At 42.3% G+C, this 23,108-nt stretch overlaps 1 protein-coding gene across 5 annotated transcripts in view; it reads left to right on the top strand.

Moving 5' to 3' along the window:
• The window catches only part of frem1a (Fras1 related extracellular matrix 1a), a 149,768-nt gene that overhangs the window by 10,165 nt on the left and 116,495 nt on the right, over nucleotides 1-23,108 (top strand). For 2 of the 5 annotated variants that reach the window (XM_052019490.1, XM_052019496.1), the window contains exons 1-3: nucleotides 14,739-14,932; nucleotides 15,102-15,200; nucleotides 21,490-21,898. In XM_052019490.1, coding sequence (XP_051875450.1) covers nucleotides 21,605-21,898 — 294 coding nt within the window. In that variant the 5' untranslated portion in view covers nucleotides 14,739-14,932; nucleotides 15,102-15,200; nucleotides 21,490-21,604. Of the gene's footprint in view, nucleotides 1-14,738; nucleotides 14,933-15,101; nucleotides 15,201-21,489; nucleotides 21,899-23,108 lie in introns of those variants that run through there. The other 3 variants (XM_052019493.1, XM_052019495.1, XM_052019494.1) reach the window with 2 other exon arrangements.

The raw sequence follows: 23,108 nt of genomic DNA, 5'->3' as shown, positions 1-23,108 counted from the left end.
GAACCCACCAGCCTGCACATCTTTGGGATATGGGAGGAAGCTAGAGCACCCCTGAGAACCCTCACAGTCACAGGGAGAACGTGCAAACTCCACACAGACAACACCGGAAGTCAGAATTGAACCCTGGTCTCTGGAACAGTGAGGCAGCAGCTCTACCAGCTGTACCACAATGCTGCCCTGTCCCTTTCTGCCATCTAGGTTATCCACCTTTTCAAAATGATAAAGTGAGGTACTCAGTAGGGGTGTGGCCGAGCCAATTTTAGGGGAGAGTTTTGTTTTGACTCCACTCATAGGAGTTTTACAACATGGGAGGCCTTGCCCACATGCAGAGTTTTGTCAAGAGGGATTGAATCAACTCCTGTTCTAGTGCATAGTAATCTACTTATGAAAATAAAAGTTTACTTTGCTTCAGCCCCCCTGGCCATGATGTACGAGGTTGGCAGGGTAGGGGCTGGAACTTGCGTTCACCCTGGCCTTGCTCCTGATGTTGCTGATGAGTGATCTGCTGCTGTAGGTCATCGAACAGAAACCTTTCTGCTGACGCTGGTTACACTGAGAGTGCGGCACGTCATTGAAGCAGGAGGGGGATTCGGCTGTTGGGGATGAATGATAGATTCTGCAGCTTCCAAAGAAGTTGCCACTCCCTCTGCTGCCTCCAGACACCTGTTCCCTCCTGTAGTCAGGCGGCAGGGGTTTGGGACTGGATATTTATAGGTGTAGATTGTCCTGATTTCTACAAGGACTACTTTTCTTTTGCCCCATACCATGTTCTGAAGGATTTCAAAGGTATTGATGAATATAAGGCTGGTTTGTACTCTTGTAATATACTGGTTCCTCACTTCCCTCAATGGAGGCAACCTCAGTTTAATTACATTCCTTTCTGATGTAATCCATTCTTCTGTACTCCACTTGTCCTTTAGTATCTCATCTTAATCCCACTCTCCTTTCTGTATCCTTCAATATCTCACCCAGTCTAATCTTTCCTTTTCCCCATATCCTTCATTAATTCATTTCTAAATCCACTCTGCCTTCACTCCAAACAGTGTGAGACCACTGGAGGTGGTCCACCTGGTTTTCTATTCCCTCCAGGACCCTTGCTTTCATGAATCGAGGTATTGAGTATAGGAGTCAAGAAGTTATGATGCATCTCTATAGAACTCTGGTCAGGCTGCATTTAGAGTATTGCATGCAGTTCTGGTCACCTCACTATAGGAAGGATGTCGAGGCTTTAGAGAGGGCGCAGAGGAGGTTTACTAGGATGCTGCCTGGATTAGAGGGCATGTGCTATCAGGAGAGGCTGGACAAACTTGGGCTCTTTTCTCCGGAGCGGCAGAGGCTGAGGGGTGATCTGTTGGAAGTGTATAAAATTATGAGGGGCATAGGGCGGACAAGAAATATCTTTTTCCCATTATTGAGTGATCCAATACCAGAGGGCATGCATTTAAGGTGAGAGGGGGTAGATTTAGAAGAGACATGAGGGGTAAGTTTTTTACTCAGTGGTGGATGCTTGGAATGCATTGCCAGATAAGGTGGTTCCTGGAGAGAATTCAGCGGGAGGCTTTTAAGAAGGGCTTGGATGGACACATGAATGAGAGGAAAATAGAGGGATATGGGTATTCTGTAGGTCTGAGGGATTAGCTATGTCAGCACAACATTGTGGGCTGAAGGTCCTGTTCTGTGCTGTACTTTCTATGTTCTATCCTTCTGCTGTTTTCTTGACGGCATGCGAACCATGATTCTAAACAGTTGGTCTACCACAAGCTCAATCCCAGTGAAGGCTGAGATGAAGCAAGCCTGTGTCATTGCTCAACCTTGCTGCAAAGCTGGACCTCAAGTTTTCAGTTTCCCTTTGGAGTGAAGTTAAGCAACAGTATAGATGGAGAACTCTTCAACCTGTGTCAACTCCACAGCAGAATCAGTCGTTCCAACTGTAATCATCGAGCTGCTGTGTGAGATGAAATTTGCGAGCTCCAAGCTGATTCATTCACTTAAGTGCATGAGGGACTGGGCTAGACACAGCCTGCCACTATCAGACAACAATGCCCCCCTGACAACAAAAGTCCAGTATGAGACCCTGGAAAATGTGAACCTCTTGGGCATTATCTTTCAGAGAAATATCAATGACAAAACTCACCAACAGTATGTCTCCACCACCTTTGGCCATTTGTGTATCAGACCTTTGAGGCAGCAGTACACTCTGCATAGTTCAGAGGTATTGAGTCACAGCACACAGAGATACAGCATGGAAACAGGCCCTTCGTCCCACTGAGTCCATGCCAACAATCAAGTACCCATCTTGTGTACTAATCCAATGCTGACCCATCTTGTATACTACTCCAACGGTGACCCATTTTGTATACTAATCCAATGCTAACCAATTTTATCCTCTCCATATCCCCTTCAGCTCCCTCAGATTCCAAACAAGAGGCTGGAGGAACTCAACAGGTCAGAAAGCATCTGTGCAGGGAAATGGAGAGTCAAGCTTTTGGGTTAAGTTCCTCCAGCAGTTTGTTGTTTCAGATTGCAGAATCTGCAGTCTCTTGTGTCTCCCTCAAATTCAACCACACTAGGGGCAAAAAAAAAACTACCAACCTGCACGTTTAATTTAGGGATGTGTGAGGAATCTGGAGCAACCAGAGGGAACCCATACAGTCCTGGGGAAAATCTGCATACTCGACACAGATAGCAGCAAAGGTCAGGATTGAACCTGTCTCTGGAGCTGTGGGGCATCAGCTGTGCGAGCAGTGCCACTGTGCCGTCCCACCTATAACAGGTCCCTCAGAGTACTGGAGTGGTGCCATTAACATTGTCTTTGCAAAGTCCTCCGAACCCAGTGGCAGGGTGAATGAACCAATGTCACCATCCTCTCCCAAGTCAATGCCCCAGTACTGAGGCTGTAATTACACAGCCGGTTCTGATGACAAACCATATTGCTTGCATGCTCGACCCCAGATGCCCGTATCTATTCTGAACTCTATCCTGGCAAGAGATTACCAGAAAAAATACTTTAGGGATGTTCTCAAAGCCCCCTTGGGGAAAAAAAAATGGAACAATCCCACTCATCTATGGGAATCCCTGGCCCATCACTGATTGATCTGGAAAAGGACCAGCTGGGATGGCAGTGGAGACTTGGATCATATGGAAGCCCCATGAAAACATTGGAAGGAGTCCCCTATACTACTCATACCTGCCCTGTTCAGCACCTCTTATACTTCCTGTGGCAGAGTCAGCAGGTTCCACATTGGTCTCATCTGCCACCCTAGACAGGACCTGGAGAACTGGAGTGGAAGCAATCCATTCTCAACCCCCAGGGACTGCCTGTTAGGATAGGATGCTCAAACAAAGGAGCTGGTATCAGGTCCTGATATCCCCATGGAAACAAGTTCATGAGGAGGGGCATGTGTAGGTAAGTAAACATTTTTGTCTGGTTCTTTTTTTTAATTTCATATTGTATATACAATAAGCACAATCTGAACACGCCTTTCTCTATTTTCATCAACACAATACATTCTTTTACAATGTGTCAAAACCACTTCCTTTTCCTTTTTTCTGGTTCTTTCCTGGACCTTCATGGTTGGAGGCTGTTTGGTGCTGGCTCTAGACAACATTCCTATTTCGGATTCTGATGAGATTGTTGTGACATTGTTGTGTCGGATTCTGATGAGATTGTTGATGAATTTCTGACATCTTGTCTCCTTTTTGAACTATACACATAGAAAGTGTTTGAGAGGCTGTTACACGGGACCCAGCTCCTTCCTCAGTGTCCAGTGTCTGCAGGACCCTAGACTGTGGTCCTTTTCCACAGAGACTTTGCCTTGGCTGCACTGAGCTTCAGTGCATCCTTCAGCACGTATTCCTGTAATGTACCAGTCGGCAGCATTCCCTTACAGAACAAAGCAGAAAATGCTGGAAGAACTCAGTTGAGCAACATCTGTGGGAAGATGTGTTGTTTCACTGGCTGAGTTCCAGCATTTTCTGTTTCTGTTTCAGATTCCAGCATCTGCAATTGTACTTGTTCTGCATCACTTACGGACATCTTATCACACTGGAAGACCAAGTTTCAGGCTCTGAAGCTGGCGCATATTCCTGCAGCTACCACTCTCTTTAAAGGTGTTTATGTATCAAGCAAAGACAACTGCTCAGGAGGCAGATGGAAGACTATAATAATGATCAATACCCAGAGAATAAGTGGGGGCAGTTTGAAAACATGGAAAGAAAACACATTGAGAACGTGATAACATTGACAGCTTCCCATGGCTTGTACCAGTGTGAATATGCACTGGTTCCCATTGGAAAATCAGTTGTTAATTCTTTGGAGCAACAAACAGTCTGTTGGAGAAACACAGCGGTTGAACAGCATCTGTGAGAGGAAAGTAATTGTTGACGTTTTGGATTGAAGCCCTGCTTCAGAGTGCTGCTCGACCCGTTGAGTTCCTCCAGCAGATTATTTGTAGCTCCAGATTCCAGCATCTGTGTCTCCATTGTTAAATCTTTGGATTTGTTAAAGAATCTGTGAGCCACAAGCTACTAATTTAATCCTGATGGTTTCCAGAATACAAATTAAAGCTTTTGCACTTTGAAGTTTCAAAGCCTAATTGCACTGATGTGGGAGGGAGGGTGCTAGTTATCTGTGAGAACACTTAAAATTGTGAATGCCAGAAATGGTTACCATTCTATTGTGTTTCCCACCACAGTTTTCTTGGTTGATTTATTTTTCCTTTCTTTGTGTGCAGCGTGGAATTTCGTTCTCCTCCATCCAGCTCTCATTCCCCTTATCTAGTGCTTTATCTCAATCCATGTTTTAGTTCATTCTTATTATACTGTCTGGCGGGGCCACCTGGAGGTGAAATTCTAAAGGAAAGGCTGATGTTTGAATGGTTTTGATTAATCAGTAATCCTTTTAAGTGACTGATTTGTGAGAAAGATTGTCTCAGCAGAAGCACAACTGTGTGAACTGGAGGCCTGGTGTTGGTGTTTCAGATAACGTTTTACTTGGCGTTTGGTGCAGAATTTCATTCCAGGTGAGGTTCTTCTTCTCCTTCTTGGGCAGTCCCTCGGGATAGAGGATGACTTGCTGCCTCTCTGGTTTTGTGCATTCTGTGGTTGCCGATGTGGGAACATCAGACTCTGCTGTCCCTACAAGGTAGTTCACTCCTCCTGCACTTAGAGCCTCTGATGCACAAACATTATCTGTAAATTAATGAGCTAGCTTTACAGCCTTCCCTTAATCTCTTATGTCTTCAAGACATTTATTAAGCTTGCAAACCAAGGTGTGCTGATGGTGGGGGAGTGAATATTTCAGATGGATGGAGTATCAATAGCAGGCTGTATTGACCTGATAATGTCCAATCATCTTGAGTATTGCTGAACATCCAAGCAAGTGGGGAGTATCCCACTGCCATCTTGACTTGTGACTTGCAAATGGCAGAAAGGCTTTCAGTTTTGAGGAAGTGCATCACATTTTAAGATATCCACCCCCTGACCTGTTCCTGTAGCTGCATTAATTATGGGGCTGGCCAAGTTAAGTTCCGGTCAGTAGTGACCCTTCATGATGCTGATAGTGAGAGACTTGATGATGATAATGCCATTGATAATCAAAGAAAAATGATTGGGCTCCCTCATGTTGGAATTGTCACTTGCCACTTTTAGGTTGAGAATGCTACTTTCCATAGAACCATAGAATCATACAGCACAAAACAGGCCCTTCGGCCCACCATGTTGTGCTGTCCATCAAACCACCCTCACACTAGCTAACCCTTTCCTCCCAAATATCCCTCTATCTTTCCACTTATTATTCCATGACTGAATACTGCCAATGTCTTGCTAAATGCAAGTCAGTTTGAGTAGTTGTTAGCATTTTCTTGGAAGTCAACAATAAACATCCTGACTTTAAATCTTTTGATGGAAGCAAGGATCTCATGAATGTTTGCCCCTGGGTCACTACCCTGAGAAACTCCCACAGCAGCACACCAATCTCACTTGTGCATCCTCCCCACCATCAAGGACATCTTCAAGAGGTGGTGCCTCAAGGAGGCAGCATCCATCACAGAGGACCCTCACCATCTGGGACGTGCCCTCTTCTCATTACTACCATCAGAGAGGAGGTAAAGGAGCCTGAAGACTCTCACTCAATGATTCAGACAAAGCTTCTTCCCCTCTGCCATCATATTTCTTAATGGTCCATGAAGCCGTTAACACCACCTCATTATTCCATTTTTTGCACTATTTATTTATTTTTGTAATTTATTTGCACTGTGCTGTTGCTACAAAACAACTTTCACATCATATAAGTCAGTGATAATAAACCTGATTCTGATATCACTCCATTTAGCAGAGAGCTTTCCCCATGATTCCCATTGTCTTAATTTTACCAGAACCCCTTGGTCCTACATTTGGCTCGGTGCTACATTGACGTTGAGGGCAGCCACTCTTCTGTCGTACAGCTTTTCTCTCCATGTTTGCAATGAAGACTGAAACAAAACACATTTTTTTCCAAACCATGAAGATATTGTTGGCCAGAAGTAGATTGTGGGCTCCAGAAGTTGATGTCAATTAGAGTGGTTATTCCCTTAATCGGAAGCTTTAGGTATTTTTCCAATTAAGGAATCACATGCTACAGATGTATTAAAATCAGTTAGGCTGCATGCCCATAGTTATTTAAAGTAATTCACAATGTAACTTTGTAGATATCACTTGAAAGCACTGTTGTTGAACACCTCGCATTACCCTGCTGATGACTGAGAATAAACTGTTTAGATGGTGATTAGCAGGATCAGATTTGTCCTGCTTTTTTGTCCCTATTGTCAGCTTGAGACAAGTGCTGTGACTGATTCACCATTATCTATTTTGTGTTTCTCTTCATCTTGTGGGAAGGAGAGATAAAAAACGAGACAAAGATATTTGCAAATTTCTTTTCCCTGAAGACTGCCCTTTAAAGGTTAAACATTTGTATTCTTGTGAGCTGTAATTTGGCTGATAAGTAACTGGCAGGTCATGAGTACTTTATCAATATGTAATCCTCTATAAAGTAACAACTTTGAAGAAGGATAACCAGTGAAATAATGCAATTTTGAAAAATATTTTTCACATTCCTTATGGTTCTTACTTGCATTACACAACCCACTAGCCTTCTGGGATGAAAGAAGCAGAACATTAAAGCCTATGCTGAAGAAATTCGATACATTATAATTATGTCTATTGGTCCTCCGTACGTCTATCAGCATCAGCAAATGTTTTCTCTAAGTAGTCACCCATGTAATTACCTTCTGTGTAATTACACTTGTTATTTCATCCTCATATCTGAGAGAAGAAAACAATGGTAATCTTTAAAGGAAAATTCTCCAGTATACTGCTTTTGAACCACCAGGAGATTTTTGGGCAGGGACCAAGATATGGATTAAGCTCCAAAAGTCTATTTCCATCAGAGCTCCCCTACCCCATAATGGGGAAGTTTTTGGTGTTTTTCCAGTTAAGGTGTCACATGCTAAACATGGACGAAAATCAGTCAGGCTGCACAACAAAGCAGAATGGAACCTTGTACAAGTTCAGCGTTTATTTGTCCCCATCTTCGTCACCCCTTCAGTAAGATAAGTTATCAAACCTAACTGGTTTTAACTAGTCTGATCTTGGGTGAATTCTATGATGTTCTATTCAATGTGGCCCCATAAAATTAACTAATTTGAAGGGCATAATCCTGACATGCATAGTCCTGATTTGAGTCCATTTGCAATCCTTCACAATTTCCTGCTGGTACCTGCACATATTGTAATAATCACCTTCAATGGAATGAATAAATGCTTCTCACTGCATAAACATTTTATCTGTTGGATTGTAACAGCAGAATTAGGCAGTAAGCAAAATAACAATTTCCTATTAATTTGCAAAGCAGGTTATTCATAATTAATGAGTTTATGGCATTGATTTTTAGCCATTTATTATTTATAACTCATTGCAGAAGATACTGTAAATACTTTGTAGACATGTGAGACCAGTCTTACCTTTGAGGTGGTTATGTTTGATGTAATAAAAAAACTTCATTAGAATGTAAACAAATGGAAGTATAAGGTGTAACAGTCAGCAGAAAGGTGGTAAATGGGATTAGTGTAGATGGGTACAATGGTTAGCATAGCTATGATTGGCTGAAGGGCCAGTTTCCATGCAATATAAATCCATGACCCTAAAGTCTTCAAATATGATCATCAAGCAGTTTTCACATTGAACAAATAACGGCAAAATTTCCCTTCTATAATAACCCAGATCCTTGGTGTGAAGAACTGCCCATGATATTGACATTTATAAAACCACAGAATTGTACAGCACAGAAATGGGGCCCCTTCGGCCCACCTCATCCATGCTGACCGTGATCCCTAGCTACACTAATCACATTTGCCCGCTGTAGGCCTGTATCCTTTATGCCTTTCCTATCCCTGTCCAAATTCATTTTAAATGCTGCAATTGTATCCACCTCCAACACCTCCTCTGGCAGCTCATTCCATCTGCCAGCCACCACCATCTGTAAGAAAGACTTACCCCTCAGATCTCCTACAAATTTCTCCCCCTAACCTTAACCCTGTTCCCTCTAGTTCTAGATTCCCCTCTCCTAGAAAAAAAAGACTCTATGTATGAGATTGTTGTATTCCATAGCTTATGAATTTCTAAGATTATTTGCTCGACAGTTTTTAGGTTATACTTTGTGCTTTGTCATGTAATTTATACTCTTACTCTTGCTTCAGCTATAAAAATGGAACCCATTCATTACCTGGGACAGACAGCCTGTAGCAGGCAAAACCGTACTTGACTACAGCCATTGTCCTGCTGTATGACTCTCATGACTCTTGTCATGTTCAGAATAAACAATATCAATGAACCTCAGGGCCACTGATGAGAAAAATTGCTATACCTAGCTTTTGCTTCTGATCAGTCACAACGTTATGTTTGCCACATGCAATGTGGAAATGGCAGTGTTGTTCATACATTTCCACATTGCATGTGGCAAACATAAAGTTGTGACTGATCGGAAGCAAAAGCTAGGTATAGCACTTTTTATAGACGTTCAGAAGTCAATTTTGTCTGTAAGTCAGAAAATGCACAAAAATCACTCGATAAGGTAATCACATCTCCACAGTATTGTAATGAATGGCATCAGAGGCACATAAGAGTGATAATAAAACAATTACTCAAAGTGGAGTGAGAGAAGGAACTAGTTCTGCTATTCAGAGGAATGAATGTAAGTATGTACGTTGGACTTTTGAATTTACTAATATTATGAGAGCTCGATCGTACAGAGGGGCTGTCCATAAGTCAGGTGTTTGTAACCAGGGGACAGCCTATGTTTCAACTTGTGTCTGCCATCCCAATTTTATTGCAATTTAGACCCCTCTGAAAGGTTGACACAAGAGACTGCAGATGCTGGAATCTGGAGCAACAAACAACATGAAGGGTCCTAACCTTTGATCTGGACTGATGAAGGGTCTCGACCCAAAACGTCGACTGTCCATTTCCCTCCACAGATGCTGTCTGATCCACTAAGTTCCTCCAGCATCTTGTTTGTTACTCCAGATTTCAGCATCTGCAGTCTTTTATGTCTCCCTCTGAAATGTCACTGCAGGTAGACAAGAATATAGAGTTGATCGAACAGTCAAATCAGGCTTGATCTTATTAAATGATGGGGGAGGCTAAAGGAGCTGAGTGCTCTACTCCTGCTCTTAATTTGTTTGTTTCTATATTTTAATGCCCTGTGTACTTTACCTGAGGGTATCACTTCCTGCAGAGAGATTTGTAGTCCCATTAGGTAAAGGAATCCATGATAGCTGGACTGAAGCTACTTGTAGGGACTTTGGATCTTCATGAATCAGGAGACGCCTTTGACCAGATTGCATCCACTATTTCTTTTGTCAGGAATGCAAAGGGCTGTGACTGGAATTTTTTCTTGCACAATGTACTGAACTGTAGTTTAATAGCTGTTCAGGTTTTAGACATTCCTTTCTTTTGTTTAAATTAGCCACCAGAAAAAAATAAGTCTGCCTTGTAGGACACAACTGGAAGAAAGCTGTGGGCCAGATTTTGAGGTTGCAATGATAGCTAAAGTGCAGATTATTACTCATTGCTCCAGGAAACTGTAGCAACTGCAGGATTTTTGTAGGTATAGGCATCCAAAAATTGTTATGAATGATGCGTTGATCCTTCACAGCCTGCACTGTTTGCAGACTTCTCTACCACTGTCAAGTTGAAAACATTTTAGCTGAGCTATTTACAAACCACTCCCACTAGAAAATAGCTTGATATTCTTGCACAGTTTCAAACAGCCTAAGACAAATCGCAGCTGTTCTCTCCCCTTTCAGATCAATGGGAAACCATTCTATGCACCTCCTCATAATGATGCACAGTCAGGTTGAGATGCAAGTGCATAGCAGCATTGAAGTACTGGCTGCAGTCCAGTGGCAAACTCATGTGTGTACTAGTGTGCAATGTCTTCCTGACGTTGCATGCTGTTAGAATGCTGGAATTCTGAATGTTGGAATGAGTGCAGGAATCCTCCTGTTGATCTTGTCCACGAGGAATTACATGTCAGTGTCTGTGAGGTAAGGAGCAGGTGCTCTCACCAGCTTACCAGCTAAACTTCCCTGGAGAGTGCAGATGCTGGAATCTGGAGCAAACACAAACTGCTGGAGGAACTCAGCTGGTCAGGCAGCATCTGTGGGGAAAATGGACAGTCGATGTCTCAGGTCTTGACCGTTCATCTAAACTGGTAGACAGATTGAGGGTCTCAACCTGAAAAGTTGACTGTCCATTTCCCTCCACAGGTGCTACCTGACCCACTGAGTTCCTCCAACAGTTTGCTGTCTGCCTCAAACTTCCCTGGGTGCCATCTCTGCAGAGCACACCACAGGCACCACCAGATATTCTGTGGTTTCATGGGCTGGTGCCCTTAAAGGGGCAAAACCCATCATTTAGAACATTAATGTGTGACATTGCAGGCTTAATGACTGCTCACCAATCAGTAACAAGGGAATCAACACCTTGTATGCTCAAAGTACACATAATGGATCACAGTTGATATTATCTCCCTGCAGCACCAACAATGACAGAGGGAGGGTAACTGTACAGTGCATTTATTTAGGTTCATTTGAATTTCCATGCCATAATTCTGCTCTGTTCAATTTTTGAGATAGTCTTACTTAAATGATCAGAATGTCATTGAAGTGCAGAGAAGGATTTTTTTGTTAAAACCTACATGTAGTTCCACAACAAGGTAAGTCTGAGTGATGAGTTCATGAATGCATTCAGAGCTGAAAGATGCATCTGCACTGTGCAGTTCACCAGAGTTTCATCTCATCTCTTTTTTTGTTATTTCAAAAATAAATTTTTTTCATAATAAACAAAACTATATACAAAAGAAGAACAGTGCAAAGCTCTTTACATGCTTCGTGTTGTTTGATCTCTACATTAAGTGTTACTGGTTCTACACACAGTAGTGTCAGCACACCTTCTTCTGTACATAACAACATTACCACTCATGTCACCCCCTGAGGTGAAACACCCTTCCATTTTTTGAGGGGCTTCCCCACCTGACTCAGTCTCTCCATGTCCAGTAGCAGAAGGAGCCGAGACTGTGGTCCTTCCCCACAGAGCCTTTGCATTGGTGGCACCAATCTTCAGTTCCTCCCTCAGCATGTACTCTTGCAGCCTGGAATGTGCCATTCGGCAACATTCCCTTCCTGACATCTTTTATATCATTAACTCAGTACAAGATGGCACCATTGCAATGGCTGAATCTTACCCAGCCAGGCCCAACGACTGCTTTTGCTGCTTGCCATCTGCCCATCCCTGTAGCAACCTGTTAGGATGCAGAGACCTCATCTTGCTGGGAAAGCCCTGCCCCTTACCTCTTCCAGCTGAAAAAGTTCCTAAACAACTAAGTAGATTAATTGTTAAGGAATAATTTAATAAATTAGTTTGAAAATATTAAAATTAGCTAAATACTTAAGAATTACTAAAAACACTGAATTAAACTGAAGTAATGCTGATGAAGAAATCCTAGCCAATGATAATTAAGTAGATCTGAATGAAGTGCAAGAAACAGGAATAAAAACAGAAAATGCTGGAAATATTCAGCAGGTCAGGCAACTATTTTTGATTATATTTCTGATTTCCAGTCCCTGCTTGTATTGATTTTCGTAAGAGACAGAAGCTGGCCAGGGAGACAATATTTGGAAGTTTGCTGGTGCATCATAAACTTTTGCCAACTTTTGAGAGGTATTCAATTTAGTCTCTGGCCAATCTTACATTTCATAGTGTCATAGAGTTATATAGCTCGTAAACAGGACCTTCCGCCCAACTGGTCCATGCCAACCAAGATTCCATCTAAGCTAGTCCCATTTGCCTACATTTGGCCCCTATCCCTCTTAAACCTTTCCTATCCCTATACCTGTCCAAGTACCATTTAAATGTTGTTAATGTACCTGCCACAAGCACTTCCTCTGGCAGCATATTCCATATACTGATCACTCTCTGGATTAAAAAGTTACCCCTCAGACCCCTCATCTCCCCTCTCACCTTAAAACTATACCCTCTAGTTCTTGATTCCCCAATCTTGGGAAAAAGATTGAGAGCATTGACCCTATCTATGCCCCTCATAATTTTATACACCTCAATAAGATCACCTTTCATTCTCCTATGCTCCAATGAAACAAGTCCCAACTTGCTCAACCTCTCTCTATAACTCAGTAACTCAAGTCCCGGCAACATCCTCGTAAAACTCCTTTGCACTCTTTCTAGCTTAATGGCATCTTTCCAATACCAGGGTGACCAAAACTGAACACAATATTCCAAATGCAGCCTCACCAATGGCTTGTACAACTGCAACATAACATCCCAGCTTCTATACTGAATGCCCTGACTGATGAAGGTCAGCGTGCCAAATGCCTTCTTCACCACCATGTCTACCACTTTCAGTGAACCATGTACTTGTACTCCTTGGTCCCTCTGTTCTACAACACGCCCCAGGGCCCTACCATTCACTGTGAAAATTCTACCCCTCATTTGTCTTCCCAAAATGCAACACTTCGCACTTATCCAAATTAAACTCCATTTGTCATTCCTCGGCCCACTTACCCAGCTGATAAAATCTCTTTGTAAGTTCTGATAACCATCCTCGCTGTCAATGACACCACCTATTTTAGTGTCATCTGCAAATTTAGTAACTATGCCTTGTACATTCTCATCCAAATCATTGATATAGATGACAAATGGCAATAAGACTAGTGCCGAGCCCTGGGGAACACTACTAGTCAAGGGCCTCCAATCCAAAAAAACAACCTTCCACCATCACCTTCTGTTTCGTACCATCAAGCCAATTCTGTATCCAATTAGCTAGCTCTTCCTGGATCCCATGCAATCAAATTTTCCACAGCAGCCTACCATGTGGAACCTTATCAAGGGCCTTACTGAAGTCCATATAGACCACATCTACCGCCCTGCCCTCATCAACCTTCTTGGTTACTTCTTCAAAAAACTCAATCAAATTCATGAAATGTGATCTCCCACGCACAAAGCCGTGCTGACTATCCCTAATCAACCCCTGTCTTTCCAAATGCTTGTATATCTTATCCCTCAGAATCCCCTCTACTAACTTACCTACCACAGATGTTAGGCTTACTGGTCTATAGTTCCTAGGTTTTTCTTTGCAGCCCTTCTTAAATAAAGGCACAACATTAGCTACCCTCCGGTCTTCTGGCACTTCACTCTTCGCTAATGATGATGCAAATATCTCAGCCAGGGCTCCCGCAATTTCTTCTCTAGCTTCCCACTGTGTTCTTGAATATTCCTGATCAGGCCCTGGAGATTTATCTACCTTCATATGTTTTAAGACATCCAATACCTCCTCTGCTGTAATTCAGACTATCTCCAAGACCTCCCCTATAACTATTCAAGGCCCAAAGTCTTCATGTCTTTCTCATGGTAAAAAAAGAGGAGAAATACTCATTGAGGATCTCACCCATCTCCTGCGGCTCCACACAAAGATGTCTGCTTTGGTCTTTGAGGGGCCCTATTGTCTCCCTTGTTACACCTTTTCTCTTAATATACTTATAAGCTCTCTTTGGATTCTCCTTAATCTTCTCTGGCAAACCTATCTCATGCCCTCTTTTTGCCCTTCTGATTTCCTTCTTGACCATACTCCTGCAAACCCTATACTCGTCCAGGAATTCACTTGATCCCAGCTGTCTGTACCTGACCCATGCCGCCTCCTTTTTCCTGGCCAGGGCCTCAATATCCTTAGTCATCCAGGGTTCCCTACTCCTGCCAGCCTTGCCCTTCACTCTAACAGGAACATGCAGATCTTGAACTCTCGGTACCTCGCTTTTAAAATCTCACTTCTTAAAAAAAATCTCATCTGGAGATTATGGTCCTTTATGCTCTTGAAGACAGTATTTTGATATTCCATGGTGCGCAAGAACTAAGTAGAAAAATATAGATACACAAAACACTTCATGTCAACTTGTTTTTGCTCTCAGACAGTGAGTTGCCAACATGCCTTATATGGGTGTGCAGCCCTTATCTGTTTAGATGAATAAAGGTCCATTCAGTAATGATTTGGCTTGGCTCTTGCAATACTTCAGGAGTCTGTGTGCGCACTGATAATGGAAAAGCAATTAAGTGACTGAACCCCCACCCCCACCCCCCCCCCCCCATCCTCTCTAGACCACATTAAGCCAGCCAAAGAAACTGAAAGAGGCAAGGGTTGGGAAAAAAAATGAAAGATAATTGTCGAAATAACTGGCCTTGTGCAGTCTGCAAACAAGCGAAAACATCTTCAGAATGCCGTTATCATGGGAACTCAGAGGCTCGTCTCCATCCAGTCTACTTGTTGGAATACCTCGGGAAAATAGTCAGACAAAAAGCAGAGGATAAGCAGGACATTAACCGTCTGAATGTGAGTACAAAGGAAATTGAAAGCAAACCCTGACCCGCAGAACTAGAATTTCTACTGTGCTTCAACCAATTCTGTTTCTTAAACAACAAATTGATGGTGGTTTTTGTCTACTTATGCTTTCAACTGCTTGTATCCGATCTGTGTGAATTCCTTGTGTTTTTTCTCCAAGTGGGACTTCTCAATATTCAGGAAAACAATCCTTTGACAAGTCTGTTGGACGCCCCGCAGTAAGAGCTTTTTCATGTCTGTCCTTCTGATCTGCAAACAGGTATTGCCTTTTGTATTTAGCTGTGATTCTTTTTGTTACCCCCGCTGTGTTCTGACCGTTTGCTGGGTGGCCCTTCAATTGTTCGATGGAAACATGAGACTTTGCATTCATCTACCTTCAGATTTGTAGTACGGCTGTTGCCATTAAACAGTCTTCAAAATTTTTGAACTATAGCCATATCTTGTCAACTATTATTTTGGTAGTGGATTTAGTTCCCTATGAACATTGAAAAGAAGTCATGTAAGGTGTTACAGAAATACGTTCAACTGTAGTTGGAGATGACTTTTACTTTTGCGGCATCTTTAACACAGCAAATCTTTGAAACCTTTGTAAAACATTCCATAGAAGCAAAATTCAAGTTGCTTCCAGGAACAAAACAAGACAGAACCCCACCCAAGAAGCCAGATTCTCTGCTGGGACCCCGTCCAATCTCCTCTGCAGGCTAGATTCCTGTTGCTGACCAGCCACTCTCCTGCTTTTCCTCTCACTCCCACTGCCTCAACATTGCATATTGACCGAGGCATGGGAGGGAAGGCAGAGCCCACATGAGCCTTGGTCTCCAACTGCTGCTTCTGGGATGCAGGAGCAGCTGGGAGCTGAGAGTGAGAGTGACAGAGAGAGAGAATGAGAGAGGGAGAGAGAGAGAGAGAAAGGGAGAATGAGAGAGAGAGAGAGAGAGAGAGAGAGAGAGAGAGAGAGAGAGAGAGAGAAAGTGGGAGAGAGCAAGAAGGAGTGAAAGAGATTATCTGAGGAAATAGAGGGATATGTAGAGAGGTAATGGAATGGCAGCAAAGGTCCAGGCTTTCCTGGAATGTGTCTGGATGTCTCCTCTGAAAGCCACGGCTCCCAGTTTGCCTCATTGTTTGCTCTCCAATTAAGGCTCCCATTCCCCTTCTTTTGAGACTCCAACATTGCCCACTGATGTAAAATACTGATACAAGTTCTGAGAATCATTGCAGTGAACGACAGTAAGAAATCTGTCAGACAGAACTCATGGCAGCATGTCATGAGTGAAAAGGCATGATGTGGTATGGAATAGCACTGAATGACATGCCTTGTTATGACTTGGTAATTGATAATTGGTTTATTATTGTCTCGTGTACTGAGGTACAGTGAAAAGCTTTTGTTTGTGTACCATCCAGACAGATTATTCCGTACGTAAGTACATTGAGGTAGTACAAAAGGGAAATAATAAAAGAACATGGAATATGGTGTTACAGTTACAGAGAAAGTGCAGTGCGGGTAGACAAATAAGGTGCAAGGGCTATGGCAAGGTAGATTGAGAGATCAAGAGTTCATCTTTATCACACAAGAGGTCTGTTCAAGAGTCTTATAACAGAGGAATAGAAGCTGTCATTGAGTCTGGTGGTACATGTTTTCAAGCTTTTGTATCTTCTGCCTGATGGGAGGGGGGAGAAGAGAGGATGACCAGGTTGGCTGGAGTCTTTGTTTATGTTGGCTACTTTCCCAAGGCAGTGGGAAGTGCAGACATAGTCAATGGAGGGGAGGCTGATTTTCATGATAGACTGGGCTGTGTTCACAACTCTCTGTCATTTCTTGTGGTCTTGGGCAGAACAATTGCCATACTAAACTGTGATGCACCCAGACAGGATGCTTTCTGTGATGCATCTATAAAAATCATTGAGGGTCATCAAGGACATGTCAAATTTCCTTAGCCTTCTGAGGAAGTAGAGGCACTGGGGTGGTTCCTTGGCCATAGTATCTACGTGTTTGGACCAGGACAATCTATTGGTGATATTTACACTGAGGAACTCAAAACTCTCAACCATCTCCACCTCAGCACCATTGATACACACAGGGGCATGTACTCTCTCCTGCTTTCTGAAGTCAATGACCAACTCTTTTGTTTTGCTGACATTGAGGGAAAGGTTGTTGTCACGACACCATGCCATTAAGTTCTCTGTCTCCTTCCTGTACTCCAACTCATCATTATTGAGATTCACTCATCATTATTGAGATTAGGCCCACTATGGCGGTGTCATCTGCAAACTTGTAGATGGAGTTAGAGCAGAATCTGGCCACACAGTCATGAGTGTAAGGCATTGCACAGTAATGGTATGGCTTGGTATGACATTGGTATGGTAAAGCATAGCGTGGGTGTGTTATGACATGGTATCCATGTGCTTTTATCAGACACTAACATTATAAGGTGGACATGGATTTGTTTTGTTTGTTCATGTGCAATCCCAGTGAAGCATTCTGCATGCAGTTAATGGCAACCCCCACTTTGGAGAAGTCTGCATTCTTCATGAAATCTAATGATACATGGTGCTGCATTCTGGCAAGAGATGAAATGTTGAGAGCAGACTTTGAACTGGTTATCATTTTTAGTAGACAGATAAGTGCAGGACCTGTCTCTGGCCACAGGCTGGAAGAAGCCAAGGAGATACTAGCTGTTGGTGCTTTGATAACCATTGGCTGAGTTGTCACACCCGACTGTGGTTGCAGTCAGTGGAACATCTCATCCATCAACTGCCACTCAGGTTCTGGGAAAAGAACACCCTGGGTAGATATGGCTCCAGCTGAAATGCCTTCTCCTCCTTTCTCCCCTCTTTTTGCATGTTCTCCTGCTCAACATGTCCTCCCCCAGGCATGATTTATTCCAATACCCCCATGTCCAGGACTCCTGAAGTCAAAACAGTATCTGTCAGCACCTGCGGAACCACTCTTTGTAAACATTAACAATACTTACCAACAGCCAGTAAAAGTCAATCTGCAACCAACTTGAAACTAGTTGTTGATTCTTTTAAAAGAAAAGCCTTGGGGTGTTTTGTTTCCAACTGCAAATTATATTTTCTTTAATGCAAGGTGTAGAGAACATGTTAGCTGAATCTGGCAATCCAATGGTAGGGGAATGCTGACATTATTCAGTGTTCAACATCATTATCATCAACCCATTCTGTTTTAAGTCCAGTGGATATCAACTCCGCACAGCCTATCATCTTCAACATTGTGCTTATTTGAATCAGATTTAGAACCAAAATAGCACCCAAACTGGCCAAAAGCATGCTTTGGAACTCAGTTTTGCACCTTGAAATGTCGTTGAATGGGATACAAAACTTAAGCTTTCAGGGATGGCTAAGTGTGGAGCTGCTGCTGCACGGTTCCAGCAACTGGGTTCAAGCCTGAGCTCTGGTGCTGTCTGTGTGGAGTTTGCAAGTTCTCACTGTGTCCATATGGGTTTAATTCAGGTGCACCCAGTTTTCTGAAAGAGGTGCAGGTTGGTAGGTTATTTGGTCACTGTGACTTTCCCTGCAGGGTGGAGAAGAGAGATGGAATCTGGGGAGAGTTGATGGGAATATGGGGAGAATAAAATGGGATTAGTGTTAGGTGCTTAGCACAGACTCGGTGGGCCAAAGGTCCTGTTTTGGTGCTGTATGACTAAATTACATCACAGCTTACTGAGCATCTCACCATGTCTAGAATGTGTATCAGATGAAATGTAACACTACAGTGCATCTATATCCAAACATTCAAAGCTATTACCAAATTAAAAGTGATGACTCTTTGTTGTCTAAATCTGCAAGCTCATAAATGTTTTCGTATGTTTCTGAAGTAATGTTGCGGTAGAACATTTTTATATCTGATACTTAAAAATCAAATGCAGTGAACCTTCTTAGATCCACTTAAAATTGGATAACCAAGCAATTCCTAAGCATTCTTTCATGTTTATCTCAGACTTTTTTTGATATAAAGTTCATCCAGAGTTCAGTTTGAATAATCATTTAAGTTAATGAATATAAATCTGACAGCAATGTGTGTTGGCTGCAGTCCTTTACAGAGAAAGAAAGTTGCCAGAAAGGTTACAGGAAAGTTGCCAGCATGTATATTTGACTTGGGTGGTGGCATTAAATGGGAGGTATCACATTAGCCTGGTGTTCAGATCCTTTGTTGTCAGTAGAACTGAAGATCAGGTGGGAAAATAACAAGGAACTATTGTTTGCTTTTGGACTACAGCTGATGGTAACTTTGCACTGAGATGTTTTCAATAGCCCTGAATCTATTGTGAAATGGAAGCAGGAGTAGGCCATTCAGCCCTTTGTGCCTGTTCTACTATTCAAAAGGATGATTGAGTTATAAGGAGAGATTGGATAGGCTGGGACTTTTTTTCTCTGGAGCATAGGAGGATGAGAGCATCTCTGGAGCATAGGAGCTCCACGTTTCTGTACCATATTTCTTGATCCTCTTACTATCTAATGATCTTGAAGTTACTTAGTGACTGCCCCTCCACAGCCGCCTTGGATCACACAGATGCTGCTCAACCCGTTGAGTTCCTCCAGCAGATTGTTTGTTGCTCTAGATTCCAGCATCAGCAGTCTCTTGTGTCTCCTTTGTTGCTTCTATCACATTTTGTCTTTGTTTAGTTTTTTTTCTCACATAAATTCCATAAGAGCGATTCTTTTCCATATCTCAAATTTTTTGCTTGTGATTTGTGAATTCCATAAGGGGGAAATTCTATTACCCAAACTGCTGTAATACAGGGGTACCCTGTATATTTCTTCAATAGGAAACCAGACCTGTACTCAATGTTTTAGATAGGGTATCAGCCTTACATGATTAGAGTAAGACAATTTTACTCTTTACACTCAAATCCTCTTGCAAAAAAAGCCAACATATAATTTCCCTTCCTAATTGATTGCTGGACCTCCATGTTAACTTTCAGTAATTCATGTACAAGGAATCATATTTCTATTTCTTGGGGGGGCAAGTCCAAGGGCAGAGGTACTTCGTAAGGCTAAGAAGTGAACACTTTCTTGTGGTTTTAAAATATAGCCTGAAGGATCTGCTTCTAAATGTTCATGTTAAAGTTAAATAGAAAAGCACCTAACCTATCTCACTGTCCCTTCCATAAACAATCCATTTAGCTGCAGTATATCTGAAAAAAAATCCGGCTCATTTAAACTGCAATCATCTGCACTTTGAAAAGTGTCATTGAACAGTGAATAGACACTCAATTTGGATAAAAATAGCCACAAGAACAATTTCAGGCCACCGCAGTGACCTATAATTTGATAAATTTGCACATTTTTGTGTTCTATTTTTCCACCTGAGAAACAAAAGTGGGCAATTGATTTTTTAGACTAACATTTTGCAGATAAATAAAGGCTTACAATTTTATCATGGATTTGACTGCCTTAGGATGTTGTAAAATGCTTTCTCAACAATGTAGCTTTGTTCAAAATGTAGTGATTGTAAGTTAGGAAGGCAGTAGGTTTTGTGTACAAGGACCTGCGAACAACAATGTGCTAATGACCAGATTAGTCATTAACTGTGGGACAAATATTGGCCAGGACATCAGAGCAAACTTCCATGTTCTTCCTGAGTCACAGGACTTCTTGGGAATCTAATGTTCATCTAAAAAAGGCTTATTGAGCCTTGGTTGAATATATCATGTAACATAAGGAAGATGATCTGAGAGAAGACTTCACTTACTTCCCTCTTGCTTTATGCTACCTAAATAAAGATCTGCCGTTAGTATTACTACTTACATAAGTTTACAAAAGTACACTGTTTCACCACTACCATTAAAATTATAGCATGTACAACATTTATTGACATACCAAATGGCAGGAATCTCTCTTTGATTTCACTTAACTTGATTGCAGAGAAGTCTTAAAGGAAATAAATGAAAGGTCACTATAATTTCAACCTCCTCAGTTGTTGTAAGTAAATTAGTGAAATGCAACAACAGAAATTTTACTTTTTAGGATTTAGGACCATGAATTCTGAGCAGCTTGATGCATAGAGTGATACAGCATAGAACTATGCATCATGGAAACAGGCTCTTTGGCCCAACTCATCTAGAAGATGGATGCACAGAATCACAGCAATCACTGGGATGAAAAACACTGTGATGCTGGAGGAACTCAGCAGACCAGGCAGCATCTGTGGAGAAAAGCAGGCAGTCAACGTTTCTTTGAAGAAGGATCCTGACCTGAAACGTTGACCGCCTGCTTTTCTCCACGGATGCTGCTTGGCCTGCTGAGTTCCTCCAGCATCATAGTGTTTTTCATCTAGATTCCTGCATCTGCAGTCCTTTATTTCCCTAATCATTCAGATTTTTTTTTCCCATATGCTTATTTTCCAGTTTCAATCCCTTGGAGATGTTTTATTTTCCTGGAAAATTAAATAGTTATTACTACAAATGAATGCATTCAGAGGGCCCCTGATTGTGGCCTGGAAACAGCAGAAAAGAAATCACGAAGTTGAACTTCTGCCTTAGAAACACATCACAAGGAAATGCTTATTTACTCCATCTTTTTTTCAGAACTGAAGGAACTTTCACCTGAACGTTGCTGCAAAAAATTAACTATCCAGGACAGGCCTAAAGTCCAGAGAAATCTTTCTCAGACCCTGCTACACTTTGACAGTAAATAACGTGGATGTTAGTTTGTGAAGTGCTGTGGAATTTGAAGGGTTTATTACTGAAGTTTGATTCTGATGTGATGAAGCATCGCTGGATAGAATCTCCATTCCTCCTGCAACTGTTTCTTTGGAGATGTATTGCACCTTCCTTTGTTCAAGTGAATCATGGCATTACAGTTCCCAAGGGGCAGTCTGTGTTCCTCTCAGAGAAGAACCTGGTGTTCAACATCCCAAAGGAGAAGGACAGCTGCAAGGTGGAAGTGGTCATGAATGAACCAATAACGCAACGGGTCGGGAAGCTTACCCCTCAGGTATGATATTAATGATGAATTCTGAAGAGGTATCATCACAGCAATGGGACAAACTTGGGGAGTTTGGTTGGTACAAAGAAATGGCTCAACAAAAGTAGCCAAGGTAAATTTAATTCTGAGTAAAACTGGAAGTTTATTGGAGAAAATCAAAACATCATTTAAAACTAGTTGGGTAATACAGGCAGTCCACAGGTTATGACAGGATTATGTTCCTGAGAACTGTTTGTCACCCGAACTGTTCGAAAGTCGGAAATTAACAGAAACAGTGTGTGGGAGAGGATCACAGAAACAGCTGTGATGGGAGGGCGAGCAGGCTCGGGAAGAGTAGTCTCACTGAGTCGGTGAGTGAGCAAGTGAGTCTGCTCAGCACTCCCAGCTCTGCTCGGCTCCATCCAGTCCCTGATTGTTGCTGCTTGAGGGAGGGGGTGGGGAGAGAAGACACAGAGAAATGCCCCATTCCCACCCGGCAGAAGACTCCCGCAGCCCCGCAGCAGCCGGCAAATCCACCCTGCCGGTCTCCCAGACACTCGCTCGTGTGTATGGGGTGTTCATAACCCAGGGAGGGAATGTAAGAAAAATGTTACAGCCATAGAAGATTGTCAAAAAAGTAGCAAATATTAAGACTGCAATATCTATAGGGGTTCTTCCAGTTTCTTGCCGTACCTTCAGTGGAAGATTGGCAAAACCAGTGGTTAGAGAGAGTAAATACATTTTCCTACTAAAGTCACAGCAGAAAATGAGAGAATGCTCTTAGCTGGAAACTGAAGCAAATTTATGTGAAAATCACGCACAAAGGTGGTCGTGCTGGTGATCATTTCTTAGTTGCTTGCTGTTGAATGGGAAATTAGCCCAGGGACTTCTGTGCATAATTCTCCCTGCCACATATGACATTTGCCCAGCATTGGTTTTGCTGTTAGTTACATCAGTAGAGACACAGGAGACTGCAGATGCTGGAATCTGGCGCAATAAACAAATTGCTAGAGGAACTCAGGGCATCAAGCAGCATTTGGTAAATTGGTTTATTATTGTCATATATACGGAGGTGCAGTGAAAAACTTGTCTTGTATATCGTTCATACAGATCAATTCATTACACAGTGCATTAAGGTAGTACAAGGGAAAACAATAACAGAATGCAGAATAAAGTGTTACAGTTACAGAGAAAGTGCAGTGCATGCAGAAAGTAAGGTGCAAGGACACGATGAGATAGA

This window comes from Pristis pectinata, chromosome 7 (genome assembly GCF_009764475.1).
Source record: "Pristis pectinata isolate sPriPec2 chromosome 7, sPriPec2.1.pri, whole genome shotgun sequence".
NCBI lineage: Eukaryota > Metazoa > Chordata > Chondrichthyes > Rhinopristiformes > Pristidae > Pristis > Pristis pectinata.
The sequence above is the reverse complement of the archived record's forward strand: the minus strand, read 5'-3'. Positions and strand labels throughout refer to the sequence as shown.